General features: G+C 43.2%; 1 protein-coding gene across 1 annotated transcript in view; it reads right to left on the reverse strand.

Moving 5' to 3' along the window:
- LOC126235669 (ribonuclease Z, mitochondrial) overlaps positions 1–21,516 on the reverse strand; it is a 150,472-nt gene extending 128,956 nt beyond the window's left edge. Inside the window, exon 1 of the mRNA XM_049944392.1 lies at positions 21,068–21,516. Coding sequence (XP_049800349.1) covers positions 21,068–21,360 — 293 coding nt within the window. The 5' untranslated portion in view covers positions 21,361–21,516. The remainder of the gene's footprint in view (positions 1–21,067) is intronic.
- Between the last annotated feature and the right edge of the window lie 320 nt (positions 21,517–21,836).

The raw sequence follows: 21,836 nt of genomic DNA on the forward strand, positions 1-21,836 counted from the left end.
ACGGTTATTCAATAGAGAAAAGGGTACTTTGTTATCAAGGGTGGCGAGACCAGAAGGCAAGAATTTGTCTGCCGAATAGTCTGGTGCCGGTTATATTTAACCAATCTGTATATGGTGGACATTTAGGTGGCAAGAAAAGGCTTGCCAACATTAAAGAACATCTTACTTGGAAAGGAATGGCTCTCGAAATTCGAAGGTTAGTCAGTGGTTGTGAAGACTGCCAATGCGGGAAGCCGGATGTGGGCAGGCGTAAGGGATCCTTGCAGTCCACTAGGGAATTTCAACCTTTTCAAAAGCTTTTAATTGATTAAGTTGGGCCGCTCACACGCACTAAGAATGGGAATAGGTTTATTTTTGTGGTAGTGGATGCTTTAACAGATTTGTCTGGCTCATTCCGAGCAGAAGTACCACTGCCGATACGAGTATTCGGCATTTATCATCTATTTTCGCGAGTTTTGGTCCATCTCGTAATTTGATGAGCGACAATGCGCTGGCATTTAATTCTCGGCAATTCCATAGGTTCTGTTTTGCGCAAGGTATTCGCCATGTGACGACTACTCCATATTACCCACAAACTTCTTTCACAGAGTGGATTAACCGCAATTTAAAATCTTCGTTAATAATTTACCACTCTAGTGCTCCGAGTAAGTGGGACCAGTTGTTGAATTGGCTGAGTCTGGCCTTTAACACCACTCAACATGAAAGCTACGGGACTACTCCTGCAAAGCTACTTTTAAGTTACGAAATGAGTGCCCCCTTGAGTAATCTTTGGCCCATAAAGGACATTCTGCCAGAGTGTGTGGACCCTCACAAGCTACAGGTTAGATGGGAGGCAGCAAAAAGAAATATAATTTTGGCACACCGTCGAAAAGAACAGGCGAATAATAGGGAAAGGTGTGTCGTGTCAGTTGCAGTAGGCGACCGGGTTTTTGTAAAAAATTTCTGGGGGCAGAGAAAGCGTGATAATGAGGCGGTAGATAAATTAGTGCCGAGGTTCCTTGACCTGAGTGAAGTTTTTTTTTTTAAGGGCGCAAAACTGCTATGGTCATTAGCGCCCAGCCTGTGACTTAGGAAACAGTAAAAAAACCGAAACTGAAAATCAGCAGCAATGGGAACAAAATTGGAGAAACTAAAAGCAGAAGGAAGGCTTAAAAATCCACTACAGAAAGGGGGTGGTTGTCCCCAAAAAAAGCTTCAAATGACTGACGTCATTTCACTAGCACTAATAAACTGGAGAACGCGGTCGGCTGAGCGTGCGTGTCATCTGCTAAAATCGACGATAGATCAGGCGATAGCTGTAGACGGGCGCGTAACGGATTAAAATAGGGGCATTCAATTAAAAGGTGTCTTACCGTCCACAGCTGAGAGCAGTGGGGACAGAGTGGGGGAGGATCGCCGCTTAAAAGATGTCGATGGCTAAAAAGACAGTGCCCTATCCGGAGTCGAGTTAAAATTACCTCCTCCCGACGACGCGTTCGGGAGGAAGAAGTCCAAGCGCAAGGAAGAGCTTTCACTTCCCGCAATTTATTATTGGGAAGTGTTGACTAATGCGCATGCCATAAATGAGCAACTTTGCGACATAAACCGCTCCGTAGATCGGTGAAGGGAAGCGACGGAATAGCTGGCCGAGGAAGAGAGACTGCAGCCTTGGCCGCTATATCGGCCGCCTCATTCCCACAGATACCAGCGTGTCCCGGGAGCCAGAGGAACGCCACCGAGACGTCCCCCAGATGGAGCAAGCGCAGACAGTCCTGAATCCGGTGGACCAGAGGGTGCACAGGGTAAAGAGCTTGGAGACTGAGGAGAGAGCTGAGAGAATCTGAGCAGATAACGTACTGTATCCGCCGATGGCGGCGGATGTAGTGGACAGCCTGGAGAACAGCGTAAAGCTCCGCAGTATACACCGAACACTGGTCGGGAAGCCGAAATTGATTTGGGGAGTTGCCAACAATATAGGCACTCCCTACACCTAACGATGTTTTCGAGCCGTCGGTGTAAATAAACGTGGCGTCCGTCATTTGTGCACATAGAGCAGCAAATGCCCGACGATAAACAAGTGTAGGGGTACCATCCTTGGGAAATCGACAAAGGTCACGGAGCAGGCAGATCCGGGGACGGAGCCAAGGCGGTGCTGTACCCCAAGTTGTCAAGAAGGTTTTAGGAAAGCGGAAGGAAAGAGAATGGAGCAGTTGACGGAAGCGGACTCCCGGGGGTAGTAGGGAGGAGGAGCGGCCAGCATACCCTACATCAAATGAGGCATCGAAAAAAAGGGCATGGGCTGGATTAGCAGGCATGGAAGACAGATGGCTAGCATAACGACTTAGAAGGACCGCTCGCCGATTGGACAACGGAGGTTCAGCAGTCTCAGCATAAAGGCTTCCCACAGGGCTAGTGTAAAAAGCTCCAGACACTAAACGTAATCCACGGTGGTGGATAGAGTCGAGACGCCGAAGAATAGACGGCCGAGCAGAGGAGTAGACTATGCTTCCATAATCCAATTTCGAGCGCACTAAGGCGCGATAGAGGCGGAGAAGGACCACTCGGTCCGCTCCCCAGGAGGTACCATTCAGGACACGGAGGGTGTTAAGCGATCGCAGACAGCGAGCCGAAAGATAGGAAACGTGGGAGGACCAGCACAGTTTTCTGTCAAACATAAGACCCAAGAATTTAGCGACGTCTGAAAACGGAAGGTTGACAGGTCCTAGATGTAAGGAGGGCGGAAGAAACTCCTTACGTCGCCAAAAATTAACACAAACGGTCTTACTGGGAGAGAAACGGAAGCCTGTTTCGATGCTCCAAGAGTGGAGGCGATCGAGACATCCTTGAAGACGTCGTTCAAGAAGGCTGGTCCGTTGAGAGCTGTAGTAGATCGCAAAATCATCCACAAAGAGGGAGCCCGAGACATCGGGAAGGAGACAATCCATAATTGGATTTATAGCGATGGCAAACAGTACAACACTCAGCACGGAGCCCTGGGGTACCCCGTTTTCTTGGGAGAAAGTGCGGGAGAGAGTAGTGTTCACCCGCACCCTAAATGTGCGCTCCGCCATAAATTCGCGAAGAAAAAGGGGCAGCCGGCCTCGAAAGCCCCAAGAGAACAGTGTGCGGAGGATGCCTGTCCTCCAACAGGTATCGTATGCTCTCTCCAGATCAAAAAATATTGCTACCGTTTGGCGTTTCCGGAGAAAATTGTTCATGATATAAGTGGAGAGAGCAACAAGATGGTCAACTGCAGAACGATGCTTTCGGAATCCGCATTGGGCAGGTGTTAAAAGACTGCGGGATTCCAGCCACCATGCTAAACGGTAATTCACCATACGCTCCAAAACCGTGAGAGAAATGGGGCGATAGCTAGAGGGGAGATGTTTGTCCTTTCCAGGTTTCGGAACAGGAACGACGATAGCTTCCCGCCATCGTCTGGGAAAAGTACTGTCGGTCCAAATTCGATTATAAAGGCGAAGGAGGTAACGCAGACTATGGGTTGATAAATGCAGCAACATTTGGACGTGGATACCATCTGGTCCTGGGGCGGAGGAGCGAGAAGCAGAGAGTGCATGTTGGAGTTCCCGCAAGGAGAAAACAGTATTGTAGCTTTCGCGATTTTGAGAGGAGAAAGCAAGAGGTCGCACTTCCGCTGCACGTTTCTTTGGGAGAAACGCTGGCGGGTAATTTGAAGAGCTTGAAATCTCGGCAAAGTGCTGACCCAACGAGTTAGAAATTGCGACGGGGTCCACTAATGTGTCATGCGCGACAGTGAGCCCAGAGACCGGGGAGAAACTAGGCGCGCCTGAGAACCGTCGAAGCCGACTCCAAACTTCCGAGGAGGGAGTGAAGGTGTTAAATGAGCTAATAAAGAATTTCCAGCTTGCCTTCTTGCTATCGCGGATGACACGACGGCATCGCGCTCGTAGCTGCTTATAGCGGATACAGTTGGCCAAAGTAGGATGGTGGCGGAAAACGCGGAGAGCACGTCGCCGCTCAAGTAGTGCATCACGGCATGCCTCGTTCCACCAAGGAACTGGGGGGCGCCGGGGCAATTCGGAGGTGCGTGGTATTGAATGTTCCGCAGCTGTAAGAATAACGTCGGTAATATGTGTGACCTCATCGTCGACGCTGGGAAAGTGACGGTCATCGAATGTCGCTAGGGACGAAAAAAGTGTCCAATCGGCTTGAGCAAACTTCCAGCGTCGCGGGCGCATATATGGCCGTTGAGGCTGCAGTCTAAGGACACATGGAAAGTGGTCACTCGAGTGTGTATCATCAAGGGCGAACCATTCGAAGCGCCGAGCTAGCGGAACAGTACCGACCGCAAGGTCCAAATGAGATAAATTTGCCGTGGAGGCAGACAAAAACGTAGGGACCCCAGTGTTGAGGCAAACTAGATCTGCTTGGTGGAAGACGTCTAGCAATAGTGAGCCACGTGGACAAGGATGTGGAGATCCCCAAAGCGGGTGGTGGGCATTGAAGTCCCCAACCAGCAAATATGGGGGTGGAAGCTGACCAAGAAGATGAAGGAGATCAGCTCGTGCCATTGGTGTGGACGATGGAATGTATACAGTACAAAGAGAGAACGTGTATCCAGAAAGGGAAAGACGGACGGCGACAGCTTGGAAGGAAGTGTTTAAATGGATTGGGTGATAATGGACAGTTTCATGGAGAAGAATCATGAGTCCTCCATGTGCTGGAGTGCCTTCAACAGAGGGGAGATCATATCGGACAGACTGAAAATGAGGGAGAACAAAGCGGTCATGGGGACGCAGCTTTGTTTCCTGAAGACAGAAGATGACCAGCGAGTAGGATTGTAAGAGGATCGACAATTCATCCCGATTGGCTCGAATACCGCGGATATTCCAGTGGATAATGGACATAGGGTGAACAGAAAATGGAGGAATGTGACCAAGGTCGCTGTCAACTCAACGACTGCTCTGAGCTTGCGACCGACAGCATGGAATGGCCTTCAGCCGAAGGCAGAAGATCCTGATCCATAGGTTGTTCAGGAGCAGCTCCTGCCACCAGCGATCGGCCGGTTGATCGGCCGCCAGCAGTGCGCCTCGGCGACACAGAAGACGGCCGAGGGTGACTTCCGCCAGGTGGTACTGTAGATGGGACACGCCTTAGGGAGAAGGAGAGGAACTGGGTTTCTTTGTAGCCTTCTTGGAAGTATGATGTTTAGAGGAAGGAGGAACCGATGGTTGGGAAGTTGCTGCACGTAAAAACTCTTCACGAGTATGCTCTTTTTTCGAAGTCTTGGTGTCTGACTTTTGGGCTCGAGATTTAGCAGAACTCGACGAAGGGTGAGCCAGAGAGTGGGCAGGCGAAAGTGGTGAGGTTGAACGGGCGATCGTTGCGCTGGCCGATCTGACGACCGTGGCACTAAAGGTGAGGTCGCAAGTCTGCGTGGCCGCCTCCTTTGTTGGCCGATGAGAAGCAAGGACAGCGCTGTATTTTCCTTTCTGAGGCACGGTGGGCTGTCGACTGGCGAATAATTTTCGAGCAGCAAAGGTCGACACCTTTTCCTTTACTCTAATTTCCTGGATGAGCTTTTCGTCCTTAAAAACGGGACAATCTCGAGAGGAAGCGGCGTGGTCACCCATACAGTTGATGCAGCGAGGGGATGGAGGTGGACAAGCACCCTCATGGGCATCCCTGCCACACGTAACACATTTGGCCGGATTGGAACAGGACTGGCTGGTGTGATTGAACCGCTGGCACCGATAGCAACGCGTAGGGTTCGGGACGTAAGGGCGAACGGAAATTATCTCATAGCCGGCTTTGATTTTTGATGGTAGTTGAACTTTGTCAAATGTCAAGAAGACAGTGCGGGTTGGAATGATGTTCGTTTCAACCCTTTTCATAACCCTATGAACAGCCGTTACGCCCTGGTCAGACAGGTAGTGCTGAATTTCTTCGTCAGACAGTCCATCGAGGGAGCGTGTATAAACGACTCCACGCGAGGAATTTAAGGTACGGTGTGGTTCCACCCGGACAGGGAAGGTGTGTAGTAGTGACGTACGCAGCAATTTTTGTGCCTGGAGGGCACTGACTGTTTCTAACAACAGGGTGCCATTCCGTAATCTGGAACAAGACTTTACAGGACCTGCAATTGCGTCGACACCTTTCTGAATAATGAAGGGGTTGACCGTGCAGAAGTCGTGACCTTCGTCAGACCGAGAAACAACAAGGAACTGTGGCAACGATGGAAGAACTGACTGTGGTTGAGACTCAGTGAACTTACGTTTGTGAGCAGACATAGTGGAATGTGAGGAAACCATTGCGGAAGAATCCCCCATGATTACCGGCGTCTCCGATGGCGCGCTCCTCCCTTGTGGGGGCCCTCTCTGAGGGCACTCCCGCCTTAGGTGATTGTTCACACCTCAGGTCACACCTCCCGACAAACGGACGGAGGGACCAATCGGCACTTTCGGAAGGTATCAGCTCGGGTAATCACCCCTCCCTGGGAATGGCCGTTACCAGGGGGTACGTACGTGTCCTACCTGTCTACCCGGGGCGGGGAATTACGCGTTACCCCGTCACCGGCTATGCATGGAAGTGCGTGGGTTGGCCTTCAGACACGCACAGGGAGGAAGAAAGAGAAAGGGAAAGGAAAGAAGAGAGGTCTCAAACGCCGCAGCGGAGAAGGTAGAGAGAAGAGGTAAGGAAAAGAGAAGGACAAAGGAAGGATGAAGACTTACAAGCAAGGAAGGAAGGCGAAGAATGTAGTATATGTACAAGCGTCCGTCTCCGGACGTAGGCACAAACCATAACCCCAGAGAAAGGGAAAGAAAGAGCCAGAAGTGAAGGGGGGGGGGGGGGGGGTGGCGAAGATGGGGGATGGGGAAGGATGCGGAAAGGGAAGGTATGCAGCCCGGAAAGGAAGGAAGGCCACATCAGCTTGGGGTCCCGTGCTCGCTACGCACGTATCCACAAAAGAGTTGTGGATCCCCTGGGGGGGGGGGCCTGAGTGAAGTGATTAGAGTGCTCACTCTGGTCAACTTCCTGATGAGGGATCTGAAGGCACACAAGGAGTTCGCACCCATCTGCACCAACTTAAGGGGGGCAAACCTGGGGGAGCTTTTCCTTAAGGGGGGAGGGTTGATGTGTGCACATCGACCTAGCAGTTATTGATCCCATCTGGCATACGGTCTTCCTATAGAGCGAGTGCTTGAGGCGAGCCACATGAGAGAGAGAGAACACAGAGCTGCTAGGAGGTGTGAGTCGCGCATGCACTGTGTTTGGAAGCATGCTGGGTGGCAGTATAAGCTGGCAATGCGTAGAACTGAGACTGTTGCTACTGGCATTGGTGATTCTGACGTTCATTGGTTTATGGGACTCTGAGTGGACACTTGTTGCCTCATTCAAAATTCTCGTCAGCTACTTCAGTCTGTGCTGTGGGTATTGCCAGCTGCCAGTCCTGAATGATTTCCTTAGCAGTGAAATGGCCATGTTTTGATGGTTTATCAAGTGTGGTTAAATTTTTTTTGTTATTTTATTTACTGGATCAATTGGTTGCTTGAAGTTTTCCTGGCCATAGTTTAAATTGTCATTATTGCCTGGCCTGTATTCCCTGAAGCACGTATGTACATGTTTTTGAGGCTTGTTGAATTAAAACCATCTGTTTGTGTGTTTTAGAAGCTTGTCTTGTTACTTTGTGTTCTCTCCCATTTGTACAACGACCTGTCTGAGGAAATGAGCGAGCTGGCCCTGTAGATTGTTGGAGAGTAAAAGGACTCGTACCAACAGTGGCAGTACAAGTGTAATGAAAGGAAACCTGTGTAATCCTGCTTTAAGTATATGCCCCCAATTATAACCATTATCTCTTGATGCATTTGCAGTTGTGTGAGTGGTGGCTTAGTTTTAAAACCACGAGTTTGTTTAATGTTATTTAATGATCCTGTGTTGAACTATTGCAGAAGTTAATTCTAAAGTCATTTACTTGTCAGCTTGAATTTGTTTTAGAGATTTCTATATTTCATTAGAGTAATGTTTTTATGAGAAACTTTATGCTGTGTGTGTTTTTTTTTCTTTTCTTTTTTCTTTTAATTATAAGGTCATTGGTAGATGCCAGCTTAGAGTAAGACCAAAGGTTATATTCTGGCCTAGTTATTTTTCTAGTTGAAGTACCAGCCTTATTGGATTCTGATTGGTTTGGTAGTGGTTGTTTAAATATTACTGCTTGGTAAAATATATTTTAGTCTTTTATTATTTTAATAGCTTGCCTAAAAGTTTAATGCTAAATGAGCTGATGTTTGTCTACCCTTGCTTAAGATCAAGTCTGGAAGTGCAATGATTCTGTATGTATTTTTTTTAATAAGTACCAAGGAATTAAACTTGCTCAGAGAGTTATATTGTAATAAAGTCAATTATGTTTGAGAATTGTGGCCTAGTCCTTTCATTAACTGAACTTTTCCTGTGCTAGCGTAAAGTTGCGTTACAACTGTGAAAGCAAGAGGAAACTACAGCTATAATTTTTCCTGGGAATGTGCAGCTCTACTGTATGATTAAATGATGAAGGCATCCTCTTCGGTAAAATATTTTGGAGGTAAAATAGTCCATCATTCGGATCGCTGGGTGGTAAGTATTTAGGAGGAAGTCGTCAACAGGAAAACCAAAACTGGTATTCTGTGAATTGGAGTGTGAGATGTTAGATCCTTTAATCGGGCAGGTAGATTAAAAAATTTAAAAAGGGAAATGGATAGGTTGAAGTCAAATACAGTGGGAATTAACGAAGTTCGGTGGCAGGAGAAACTGGATTTCTGGTCAGCTGAATACAGGGTTACAAAGTCGAACACAGGTAACGCAGGAGTGGGACTAATAATGAATAAGAAAATAGGAATGCGGGTCAGCTTCTATGAACAGCATATCAAATGCATTATCTAAGCAAAATAGAGATGAATCTCACACATATCACAGTAGTACAAGTTTATATTGCCAACTAGCACCACAGACAATGAAGTGATTGAAGAAATATATGGTAAGATAAAAGAAATGATTCAGATAGTTAAGATTGATGAAAATTTAATTGTGATGGGGAACTGGAATGCAACAGTAGGAAAAGGAAGAGAAGGATGAATAGTAGGTGAATATGGACTGAGGGAAAGGAATTAAAGAGGGAGCCACCTGGTACAATTTTGTACAGAGCATAATTTAACCATTGATAACAACTGATTTTAAAATCATGAAAGAAGACTGTAAAGGTGGAAGAGACCTGGAGACACCAGAAGGTTTCAGATTCATTATGCAGGATGAACATTAATAAAACCAACAAACTGTAGGGACAGATTACTGACTGGAAGTGGAGGGAGAACGCAGCTGTATGAACATCAAGAGCTCATATGGAAAACCAGTCCTTAGCAAAGGAGGGGAATCTGAAAGGTGGAACGAATACGTACAGGATCTATACAAGGGAGTTGAACATGGAGGCAATATTATAGAAATGGAAGAGGATGAAGATGAGATGGGAGATATGATACTGTGAGGAGAATTTGACATAGCACTGAATGACGTCAATCAAAACAAGGCCCTGGGACTAGACGACATTCTTTCAGAACTACTACCAGTCTTGTGTGAGCCATCCATGACAAAATTCTTCCATCTGGTGTGCAAGAATGTACGAGACGGGCAATATAACCTCACAATTCAAGAAGAATGTAATAATTCCAATTCCCAAGAAAGCAGATGCTGACAGGTGCGAAAATTATCATTTTCATGTCTTGATTGCAAAATACGAACACAAATTCTTTGCAGAAGAATGGAAAAACTGATAGAAGGCAACCTAAGGGAATATCAGTTTGGATTCCGAATATGATAGGACCACACGAGGCAGTACTGACACCATGATTTATTTTAGAAGATAGGTTAAGGAAGGGCAAACCCACATTTATAGCATTTGTAGACTTTGAGACAGCTTTTGACAATGTTGACTGGAATACTCTATGAAATCGTGAAGCCATCAGGGGTAAAACACACAGAGCGAAATGCTATTTACACCTTCTATAGAGGCCAGACAGCAGTTATACGAGTTAAGGAGCATGAAAGTGAAGCAGTGATTGAGAAGGGAGTGAGACAGAGTTGTAGCCTATCCCTGACGTTATTCAATCTCTACACTGAGCACTCGATAAACGAAACAAAAATTTGGAGTAGGAAATTAAGTGCAGGGAGAATAAATAAAAACTTTAGGTTTGCCAATGACATTGTAATTCTGTCAGAGACAGCAAAGAACTTGGACGAGCAGTTGAACAGAACTGTCTTGAAAAGAGAAATATAAGATGAACATCAACAAAAGCAAAACAAGGATAATGGAATGTAGTCAAATTAAGTTAGGTGATGCTGAGGGAATTAGATTAGGAAATGAGTAGAAGAGTTTTGCTATTTGGGCTGCAAAATAACTGATGATGGCTGAAGTAGGGAGGATATAAAATGTAGACTAGCAGCGGCAAGGAAAGCATTTCTAAAGAAGACAATTTTGTTAACATTGAATATAAAATTTTTCTGTTAGGAAGTCTTTTCTGAAAGTATTTGTATGGAGTGAAACATGGATGATTAACAGTTTAGAAAATAATACAATCTTTTGAAATGTGTTGCTACAGAGCAATGCTTATGTTTAGATGTGTAGATAAAGTAACTAATGAGGAGGTACTGAATACAATTGGGGGAAAAGAAATTTGTGGCACAACTTGACCAAAAGAAGGGATCAGTTGATAGGACACATTATGATACACGAAGGGATCACCAATTAGTAATGGAGGAAAGAGTGGAGGGTAAAAAATGTAGAGAGAGACTAAGAGATGAATACAGTAAGCAAATTCGGAAGCATGTAGGTTGCAGTAGTTGTCTGGTGATGATGATGCCTGCACAGGATAGAGTAGCGTGGAGAGCTGCATCAAACCAGTCTTCAGGTTGAAGAAGAAGAAGAAGAAGAAGACGATGACGACGCTTCTCTTTAGGGGCTTGCTGGGAGGACTTCTACAAAGTAGCTTCAGGCACAGTGGAAGACCGTGTAGCTCTTCGACCAGCAGCTTTTGGCGCCTTTAGCCCCGAGTGTCCACCTTGGCATTAGTGGAGACCTCGGGAGAGAGGGTCTCAATGAAACCCTTCCACACAAGAGAAGCAGGAGGAGGCTCTTGCTTCTCTAGCTGGGGGCAGGGTACTCATGTCCCCTGCGTTTGATGGTTGGTTTGTGAGGGTTGAAGGGACCAGACTACAAAGGCCATCGGTCACTTCCTTCGTCCTTCGTTTAACGGAGCCTTGCTCCCAAAGTAGACACTTTGGGAGCAACGGAAGGAGATTTTTCCTCTACTACCAAGGGGGCGAACGTATTCTGGAGACCGGGAAGGCCCACTGCTTGTGGCACAGTGTGTGGTACAACTGGTACTTATGACGGAGATGGTAATGTAGCTGCAGCAAATGTGGACGTCAACCAAATGGGGTGAAATCATTCAAATTTACGTTTAGCCTCTTGGTAAGTCAACTGGTCCAGGGTCTTGTACTCCATGATTTTTCACTCCTTTTGGATTACCGTGCAGTCTGGCGAGCAGGAGTGCTGCTCTCCACAGGTGATACATGTGGGAGGAGGCGCACATGGAGTATTTGGATGCAGTGGACGTCCGCAGTCTCAACATGTGGTGCTGGAAGTGCAGTGGGAAGACACATGCTCGAATTTCCAGCACTTAAAGCACTGCATAGGGCAAGGGACATATGGTTTAACGTCACAGTGGTAAACCATCACCTTGACCTTTTCAGTCAATGACTCACCCTCAAAGGCCAAGGTGAAGGCACCGCTAGCAACCCTGCTGTCTTTGGGTCACCTGTAAATGCACCGGATGAAATGAACACCCCGCTATTCTAGACTGACATGGAGCTCGTCATCAGACTGCAAGAGGAGGTCGTAATGGTAAATAATCCCCTGGACCACATTGAGGCTTTTATGGGGAGTGACGGAAACTGGAATATCACCCAGCCAGTCACAAGCGAGTAATGCCCAGGATTAGACTGGGGATGCTGACTGAATCAAAACTGCACTGCTTCTCATCTTGGACAGTGCTGTCACTTCCCCAAACTTATCATCACGATTTTCAACAAAAAATTGAGGCTTCGTGGGTAGAAAGGAGTTCCCGTCCATTCTGCTGCAGACTAAATACCTAGGTGAAACGGCTCTCTTCTTTCTGTAGCCCTACGTACCTTCCATGGTGTAGTGATGGAGGGAAACAATTTAAGGTCATATCTGTCAGCATTGTACTCAGTCTTGCCCTTCTTAGAGACTGCTGGCACCATACGGTCACCAGCTAGAGATAACTTAGTCACTTCATTGCAGGTAGTACGCCATGATGCCACCCACTCTGATCAGAGGCTCTCCCCAAGGGCTCCACACCCAGCCACAGCAAAGTTGACCTGGCATGACGGCCGTTGCTTGGAGTCCTGATAGTCCAGGAAGACAGGCATCTACTCCTTGGCATACACGGGGAGATTACAGCTCAGGCATCAGCAGTGCGATCTCTGTGTTGTCAGGGGGCTACCACCAAATGGGTACAGGAATGACAGCCCCAACACAACGGACTGGGTACCATGCTGGAAATTGGGTGCAGAGAAACCCAATACTGTCACGGAGGCAAAAGAGGACAGGAGACAACAGAAGAAGATGACATACCCTGGAAAGTGTCCTCATCCAAAGGGGTTGAATTGAAGGTGGAGATGCAAAGCCATGACAAGAGGTGCAGGAGATCGAATCTAAGGGCACTATGGATAACTCACACACCACATAAGGCGTTCTTGTCCATATGGCCCACAATTCTGTAGACTTTGGAAAGTGGCAGGTCAAACCATAAAATGGGACCTGAACTTATAGAGCCGAAAAGTGTGAGACTCCTTTTAGTCACCTCTTATGACAGGGAGGAATACCTCGGGCCTATTCTAACCCATGGACCCGCAGGGGACCAATTTCTTTGAAACATAACCTGACTGGCAGCCAATAGTAAGGGTCTGTGAAAACTGGGAACACTGTTTTAGAAGTGTGAATGATCGTAGCAGAGACTTCTCTGCAGACATTGTCAATGATTCCTGATGCGGAGGCTATGGATATATATTTACCAGTTGACATTCTGAAGTGCCCATCATGGTGGCTATGGGACTATTACAGCCTGGAAGTTGTTAAATATCACAGAAGGTGATGTCAGTGATAGTCTAAACTTGCATAACTGTTGCTTCTAACGCTATATGAAGAGGCACCCATTCCCTTCTAATATCAATTTGAATGAGTGCGACGACCCCCCCCCCCCCCCGATACACTTTTGAGGGTGGCATCGTAATACACGTATTTGTGGGTAGGTTAGTTACAGTGAGATAACAGTGTTTTCTTTTGTAGGGTTATGCAGCTCGCTGAGTAGAGTAACAGCCGTCACAGTTCAGAGACACTCCAGTAATACCGGTGCAGTTCCACTGAATGATTGCTCTGGAGTCTCCTGGAGGAGAATGAAGTGACAAGAGTGGTAGGTCACATCTCTGAATCACCATTTGTCACTAATATGAGTGTTACAATGTCTATGGACATAGGTTTAAAATCCCGTGGTTGATGTGCATGGGGGGGTCTTTGAGTGAGGTGGGGAGAGGTGATGCCATAGTTGTCACTGGAATCAGCTTCACCCCACATTTCTTCTGTTTTCCATTCATCACTTTTGAAGGTTTAAAGTATGGATGGAGACTGTGCCTATTAGCACTTTCCTAGTTACTGTATATTGATTTTTTAATACGATTTTGTTCATTAGACTTCTCTTTAAAGATATTATCAATGTCTGTTTTTGACGAGCCAGCTACCACAGCTTAAAAATTCACAGTGGGATTTAAATCAAATGATATTAGTAGTAACTGCAAGAAGAATTTTAAAGACAATTTGTACTAAAAACATCTACTTAGATCTTGGTTTCTTTCTTCCAACAAAGTGCTTAAAAAGGAACCAGCAGCAGCCACTGGCATTTCACCACTCATGACAGTGTGTACCCTGCAAGATTATTTATGTCAGCCCTACCAACTTCCAGTTGATGTCAAGGCTATGCTTAGTGTGATTCTCCACACTGATATGTGATCATGTAACCTGCACAAGATGTCATTTTAACTCCAAATAAAGTCTCATGGCAACCAAGTTCAAATGTCGTCAGTCATGGCAGTCAACACAGAGTCTGCTATGGTGTGGTTTGTTTTCAAAACTATCTTTGCCATTTCACACAAATACTTAGAACCTATCTCAAAATTAGCCCCCCCCCCCCCTACTGCTTACCCATCCCCTAATCGGTCCAGGGTCATTCCATGTCAAGTCACCCAGGCCTTTACACCAACCATGTCAGATTTTGATGAAACTTGGTACAATTACTTCTTTAATCATCCTGAAAGCCCTTGTAAAATTTTTTTGCTCTATCTCTTATAGTTTTTTTTTTTATAAATTTTAAAAGGTTTTAGATTTGGCGTTGTTTCAGCAGTCGGAAATTGTAACTTAAACGTGTCCTCACAACTAAAAAAAATTGTATATTAAAGAATACTCAAGATATCAGCAAGAAATTTTGGAATACGTTTGTGTATTACATCTAAATGTTAAAGAAATTACCATAAAGATATATTAAAATCTTCCAAATGAAAAAAATTACAAGTTTTTATTTTTTATTTTTTTAGTTAACGGATGTTTAGTTTTACAAAAACTGCAATATCTAGAGTCTCAGACCTGATAGAAAGCTCAAATTTGTTTTAAAATACTCTTAATTGTATAGGCTATTACATAAAAGAAAAATTATGTTGGCTTTTTAACGTGTTTCATAGTTATCTAATTTTTAAAATAATATTAATTATATTTTAAAAATAAAAAGTACCAAGTGACTTCGACACCGAAAATAAGTTTTTGTCTTCTTGGAGTAACAATGTACGCTTGGATTTTGTTTTGTTACTCCTGTGTTTTGAAGTAAATACTTATTACAGTGTTAAATAGTGCTTGGATAGTATTTTATTAAGTTTATTCCAACTTTCAGTAAGTACTGTTACTTAGTTTACAGAGATTCTTTTCCAATATCCTATAAAAGTAACCAGAACAGTAATCAGACCAAAAGTGAAATCAGTATGTCAGATATTCAAACCTGTAGTGTAGGGTTATTTAAAAAATCTGACTGTTTCCAAACAACCTACACACCTTCAAAAAAGTTACAACCGGTATCTGAATTGAGTGAGGACGAAAAAGATTTGATCCACTTACGATCTGGAATTAATCTGTGTGAATTTAAGAATATATGTTCACACCACAGCTACTACTTTTTAAATGTTTTTGGAAAGTATCAAACAACATGTGTAGACCCACTAAAAAAACACAAAACGCCCATCAAAAAATCGTTGAGAAGTGTAGGCTTGGATCTTTCTAAACAATTACTGACAAAAAATATTAGCATAAAACCTGGACAAAAGCTTTGCTCAACATGCCGAAACTTTTTTGAGGAAAAATTAAGAGTTGAAGTCAATGAAAGTGAAACAGATGAAGTCATGGTTGAATTAGAATCATTGGAATCCAGAAATGAATCCCTTGTACAAACAAACATTGCTCTTGATAATTTAGGTTTAACACCGATAAAGCTTCATGGCTTGTCAGAACAAAGTAAAGGGTCTTATTTTAAAAGGAAGATTAGCAGTATTGAAAAGACTGCAAAAAAGGCGGTTTCAAAACCATTAAAATATGATGCACCAAGTTCTAATGATGACGAAGAAGATACAAGTGTGGTTGAGAAAGCAAAGGATTTTGATGTAATGATTTCTCTTATGAAAGACAAGATTTCATCTGTTGGGAGGTCTAGAAAAATCCAGATTCTGACCTTGGCTCCAGATTCTTGGAGTCGAAATAAAGTGATGAAAGAATTTAATGTGAGTGAGTACATTGTGCGACAAGCTAGAAAGCTAAAATCTGAAATGGGTATTTTGGAAACTCCTGGTCCAAAAAAAGGTAAAACTCTTTCTGAAAATACAGTAAGACTTGTAACAGATTTTTATGAAGAGGATGAAAGTTCCAGAGTGCTACCTGGAACAAAAGACAAAGTAAGTGTTCAAAAAAATGTGTACATGCAAAAAAGACTCATTTTGTGTAACTTGAGAGAACTCTATTATTCTTTCAAATGGGAGAATCCTGAGGTAGAAGTAGGATTTTCAAAATTTTGTTTCTTGAGACCTAAATGGTGTATCCTTGCTGGTGCTGCAGGCACACACACTGTATGTGTATGCAGTATCCACCAGAATGTTAAACTATTACTGGATGCTGTGAAAATTGAAGAATCTTATAAAGACCTAATTAAGATGCTTGTGTGCAACATGGGAAACCAAAACTGCATGCTACATCATTGCGACAGCTGTCCTGCAAATACTGCACTAACTGAGTACTTAACTGAAAAACTAAGTGAAGATTATGATTTAGAAGAAGAAATTGTAATCAGTCAGTGGGTTAACACAGACAGGGCAGAAATGATCAAACAGTTTATCACTGTTGAAGACTACATTTCTTTATTGGTTAGGTCATTGTAAAAGCTCACCTCGCACTCCTTTATAGCAAAATCCCAATCAGCAGCCTTTAAAAGATTGAAAGAAGACCCACCACACAAAACAGCAATTATTGCGATGGATTTCAGTGAAAATTATTCCTTTGTTATACAAAATAAGATCCAAAGTTACCACTGGAATAGAGGTGGTTGTACTCTACACCCAGTTGGAGTTTTTCTAAGAAATGAGGAAAACAGTGCTTTTGTTTCCAACCACTGTTTTATTAGTGAAGACCAAGAACATGACACTGGTTTTGTTAACTTTGTACAAAAAGAAATTACAAAGTGGCTGTCATTACATCATACTGACATTGACTCAGTTCACTACTTTACAGATGGTTGTGCTGGGCAGAACAAAAATAGAAACAGTTTTAAAAATTTGACTGAACACTTGAGAGGCTTTAATTTGAAGGCCCAACACTTTTTTTGCAACAAGTCATGTGAAGTCAATTTGTGATGGCCTAGGAGGAACTATTAAAAGAATGTACTATAATTAATAAACATGTTAAAAAGCCATCATTATTTTTATTTTATCAAGTAGCCTATATGTTTAGGAGTAAATTAAAACAAATGTGAGCATTCTATCAGGTCTGAGACTATTGTTGTTGTTGTGGTCTTCAGTCCTGAGACTGGTTTGATGCAGCTCTCCATGCTACTCTATCCTGTGCAAGCTTCTTCATCTCCCAGTACCTACTGCAACCTACATCCTTCTGAATCTGCTTAGTGTATTGATCTCTTGGTCTCCCTCTACGATTTTTACCCTCCACGCTGCCCTCCAATGCTAAATTTGTGATCCCTTGATGCCTCAAAACATGTCCTACCAACCGATCCCTTCTTCTAGTCAAGTTGTGCCACAAACTTCTCTTCTCCCCAATCCTATTCAATACCTCCTCATTAGTTACGTGATCTACCCACCTTATCTTCAGCATTCTTCTGTAGCACCACATTTCGAAAGCTTCTATTCTCTTCTTGTCCAAACTGGTTATCGTCCATGTTTCACTTCCATACATGGCTACACTCCATACAAATACTTTCAGAAACGACTTCCTGACACTTAAATCTATACTCGATGTTAACAAATTTCTCTTCTTCAGAAACGATTTCCTTGCCATTGCCAGTCTACATTTTATATCCTCTCTACTTCGACCATCATCAGTTATTTTACTCCCTAAATAGCAAAACTCCTTTACTATTTTAAGTGTCTCATTTCCTAATCTAATCCCCTCAGCATCACCCGATTTAATTTGACTACATTCCATTATCCTCGTTTTGCTTTTGTTGATGTTCATCTTATATCCTCCTTTCAAGACACTGTCCATTCCGTTCAACTGCTCTTCCAAGTCCTTTGCTGTCTCTGACAGAATTTCAATGTCATCGGCGAACCTCAAAGTTTTTACTTCTTCTCCATGAATTTTAATACCTACTCCGAATTTTTCTTTTGTTTCCTTTACTGCTTGCTCAATATACAGATTGAATAACATCGGGGAGAGGCTACAACCCTGTCTCACTCCTTTCCCAACCACTGCTTCCCTTTCATGCCCCTGACTCTTATAACTGCCATCTGGTTTCTGTACAAATTGTAAATAGCCTTTCGCTCCCTGTATTTTATCCCTGCCACCTTCAGAATTTGAAAGAGAGTATTCCAGTTAACGTTGTCAAAAGCTTTCTCTAAGTCTACAAATGCTAGAAACGTAGGTTTGCCTTTTCTTAATCTTTCTTCTAAGATAAGTCGTAAGGTTAGTATTGCCTCACGTGTTCCAACATTTCTACGGAATCCAAACTGATCTTCCCCGAGGTCCGCTTCTACCAGTTTTTCCATTCGTCTGTAAAGAATTCGCGTTAGTATTTTGCAGCTGTGACTTATTAAACTGATAGTTCGGTAATTTTCACATCTGTCAACACCTGCTTTCTTTGGGATTGGAATTATTATATTCTTCTTGAAGTCTGTGGGTATTTCGCCTGTCTCATACATCTTGCTCACCAGATGGTAGAGTTTTGTCATGACTGGCTCTCCCAAGGCCATCAGTAGTTCTAATGGAATGTTGTCTACTCCCGGGGCCTTGTTTCGACTCAGGTCTTTCAGTGCTCTGTCCAACTCTTCACGCAGTATCTTATCTCCCATTTCATCTTCATCTACATCGTCTTCCATTTCCATAATATTGTCCTCAAGTACATCGCCCTTGTATAAACCCTCTATATACTCCTTCCACCTTTCTGCCTTCCCTTCTTTGCTTAGAACTGGGTTGCCATCTGAGTTCTTGATATTCATACAAGTGGTTCTCTTCTCTCCAAAGGTCTCTTTAATTTTCCTGTAGGCAGTATCTATCTTACCCCTAGTGAGACAAGCCTCTATATCCTTACATTTGTCCTCTAGCCATCCCTGCTTAGCCATTTTGCACTTTCTGTCGATCTCATTTTTGAGACGTTTGTATTCCCTTTTGCCTGCTTCATTTACTGCATTTTTATATTTTCTCCTTTCATCAATTAAATTCAATATTTCTTCTGTTACCCAAGGATTTCTATTAGCCCTCGTCTTTTTACCTACTTGATTCTCTGCTGCCTTCACTACTTCATCCCTCAGAGCTACCCATTCTTCTTCTACTGTATTTCTTTCCCCCATTCCTGTCAATTGTTCCCTTATGCTCTCCCTGAAACTCTCTACAACGTCTGGTTCTTTCAGTTTATCCAGGTCCCATCTCCTTAAATTCCCACCTTTTTGCAGTTTCTTCAGTTTCAATCTGCAGTTCATAACCAATAGATTGTGGTCAGAATCCACATCTGCCCCTGGAAATGTCTTACAATTTAAAACCTGGTTCCTAAATCTCTGTCTTACCATTATATAATCTATCTGATACCTATTAGTATCTCCAGGATTCTTCCAGGTATACAACCTTCTTTTATGATTCTTGAACCAAGTGTTAGCTATGATTAAGTTATGCTCGGTGCAAAATTCTACAAGGCGGCTTCCTCTTTCATTTCTTCCCCCCAATCCATATTCACCTACTATGTTTCCTTCTCTCCCTTTTCCTACTGACGAATTCCAGTCACCCATGACTATTAAATTTTCGTCTCCCTTCACTACCTGAATAATTTCTTTTATCTCGTCATACATTTCATCAATTTCTTCATCATCTGCAGAGCTAGTTGGCATATAAACTTGTACTACTGTAGTAGGCATGGGCTTTGTGTCTATCTTGGCAACAATAATGCGTTCACTATGCTGTTTGTAGTAGCTAACCCGCACTCCTATTTTTTTATTCATTATTAAACCTACTCCTGCATTACCCCTATTTGATTTTGTATTAATAACCCTGTAATCACCTGACCAAAAGTCTTCTTCCTCCTGCCACCGAACTTCACTAATTCCCACTATATCTAACTTTAACCTATCCATTTCCCTTTTTAAATTTTCTGACCTACCTGCCCGATTAAGGGATCTGACATTCCACGCTCCGATCCGTAGAATGCCAGTTTTCTTTCTCCTGATAACGACGTCCTCTTGAGTAGTCCCCGCCCGGAGATCCGAATGGGGGACTATTTTACCTCCGGAATATTTTACCCAAGAGGACGCCATCATCATTTAATCATACAGTAAAGCTGCATGTCCTCGGGAAAAATTACGGCTGCAGTTTCCCCTTGCTTTCAGCCGTTCGCAGTACCAGCACAGCAAGGCCGTTTTGGTTAATGTTACAAGGCCAGATCAGTCAATCATCCAGACTGTTGCCCCTGTAACTACTGAAAAGGCTGCTGCCCCTCTTCAGGAACCACATGTTTGTCTGGCCTCTCAACAGATACCCCTCCGTTGTGGTTGCACCTACGGTACGGCCATCTGTATCGCTGAGGCACGCAAGCCTCCCCACCAACGGCAAGGTCCGAGACTATAGATATTGCAATTCTTATAAAACAAAACATCCGTAAAAACACCCACACACACACACACATATATATATATTTCATGGAAAATATTAATATATTTTAATAGTATCATTTTATCTTCAAATATGTGTAATAAATAAACTTGCTGCAAAAATTCATGATGTTATCTAAGAGTTTTTAAGATAAGCAATTTTAAAGTTTTGAATACAAATTAAATTTACCATATCCGAAGGTTCGGAAAACGCATAACATAAAAACTTTAAAAATTTATTAAAAAAAGCTATAAGAGATACAGAAAAAAAAATTTGCAGGTGTTGTCAGGATGGTAGTAGAACCATTTGAGCCAAATTTCATGAAAATCTAAGGAGGTGGGCGTAAAATTTTTTATTGGGTGATTTGATATGGAATGACCCTCCACTCGTTCGTGAAATCTTTAGAAAGTGACACCCTCTCCTCCTCAATCTAAGGGTCAGCAATTAGTTTAATACGTTCCCTTGTAATCTGGTCCTTGTTCATCTTTCAACACTTGATCACGAGATCTAGCAGGAGACTCAAGTTTCTAACGAAACGAAAAGGGCAGTCAGTCATTAGGCAATAAAATTTTACGTCATAGAATTACATTTTTAATATGTATATTTACGTACCTTGACTGATCCGTGAATACATACAATGACCGCGACGTTCCTTTTGCACCACTTCCAAGTACTTTAATGCTAACTGTACCAGGCACATATTTCTTCCCTTTTTCTTTTAGCTTTTGTCTCTGCTGTTTCAAGACGGCGGTATGGTTTGGAACTTTCGGCATGTTCAACAATAAGTTGTTTAACGTTTCTGACAGCCTACTGTGGCTATATGAAATAAGTGGTAATTTCAAAATTCTGATAATATTCTGGTTCAAGATTACCTCATGAAATTTGTAATGTCGGAACATATGCATTGATGTTTTGTAATTCTACGGCTACCGTGGTGGAAATAGGATAAGATGTCGCCTAAACGAAATAACAGTCATTTTGCACTAAATTTCACCCGCCTTGCATCATTCAAACCAAATTTCGTACACCACACTGAAGATTTCGCAAAGATAGTATAACACTGTCAATGTTTACATCTTCAATAGTTTAGCGAACCTCCTTGGAGTTCTAAGAATCAAACTCTGACCAAAGATTTTCTCTCCATCAGCGGTTGTACAAACTACGAAGTTGTGAAAGATACAAAAATCTATAAACAAACTAGGATGGAACGAAAGTGCATGTAGTGCTAAGGAAATAGATGGGTGGTATAATCTGATACCAATAAAAGCTGTGTCGTATTTTAGCAGACTCTGAACAAAGAAATCATCAGTTTAATTTGTACGTGATGTGTATTACTACAATATTACAATACTACGTTTTGTGACATCAACCAGCTGACTGA

This window comes from Schistocerca nitens, chromosome 2, assembly GCF_023898315.1.
Source record: "Schistocerca nitens isolate TAMUIC-IGC-003100 chromosome 2, iqSchNite1.1, whole genome shotgun sequence".
Lineage (NCBI taxonomy): Eukaryota > Metazoa > Arthropoda > Insecta > Orthoptera > Acrididae > Schistocerca > Schistocerca nitens.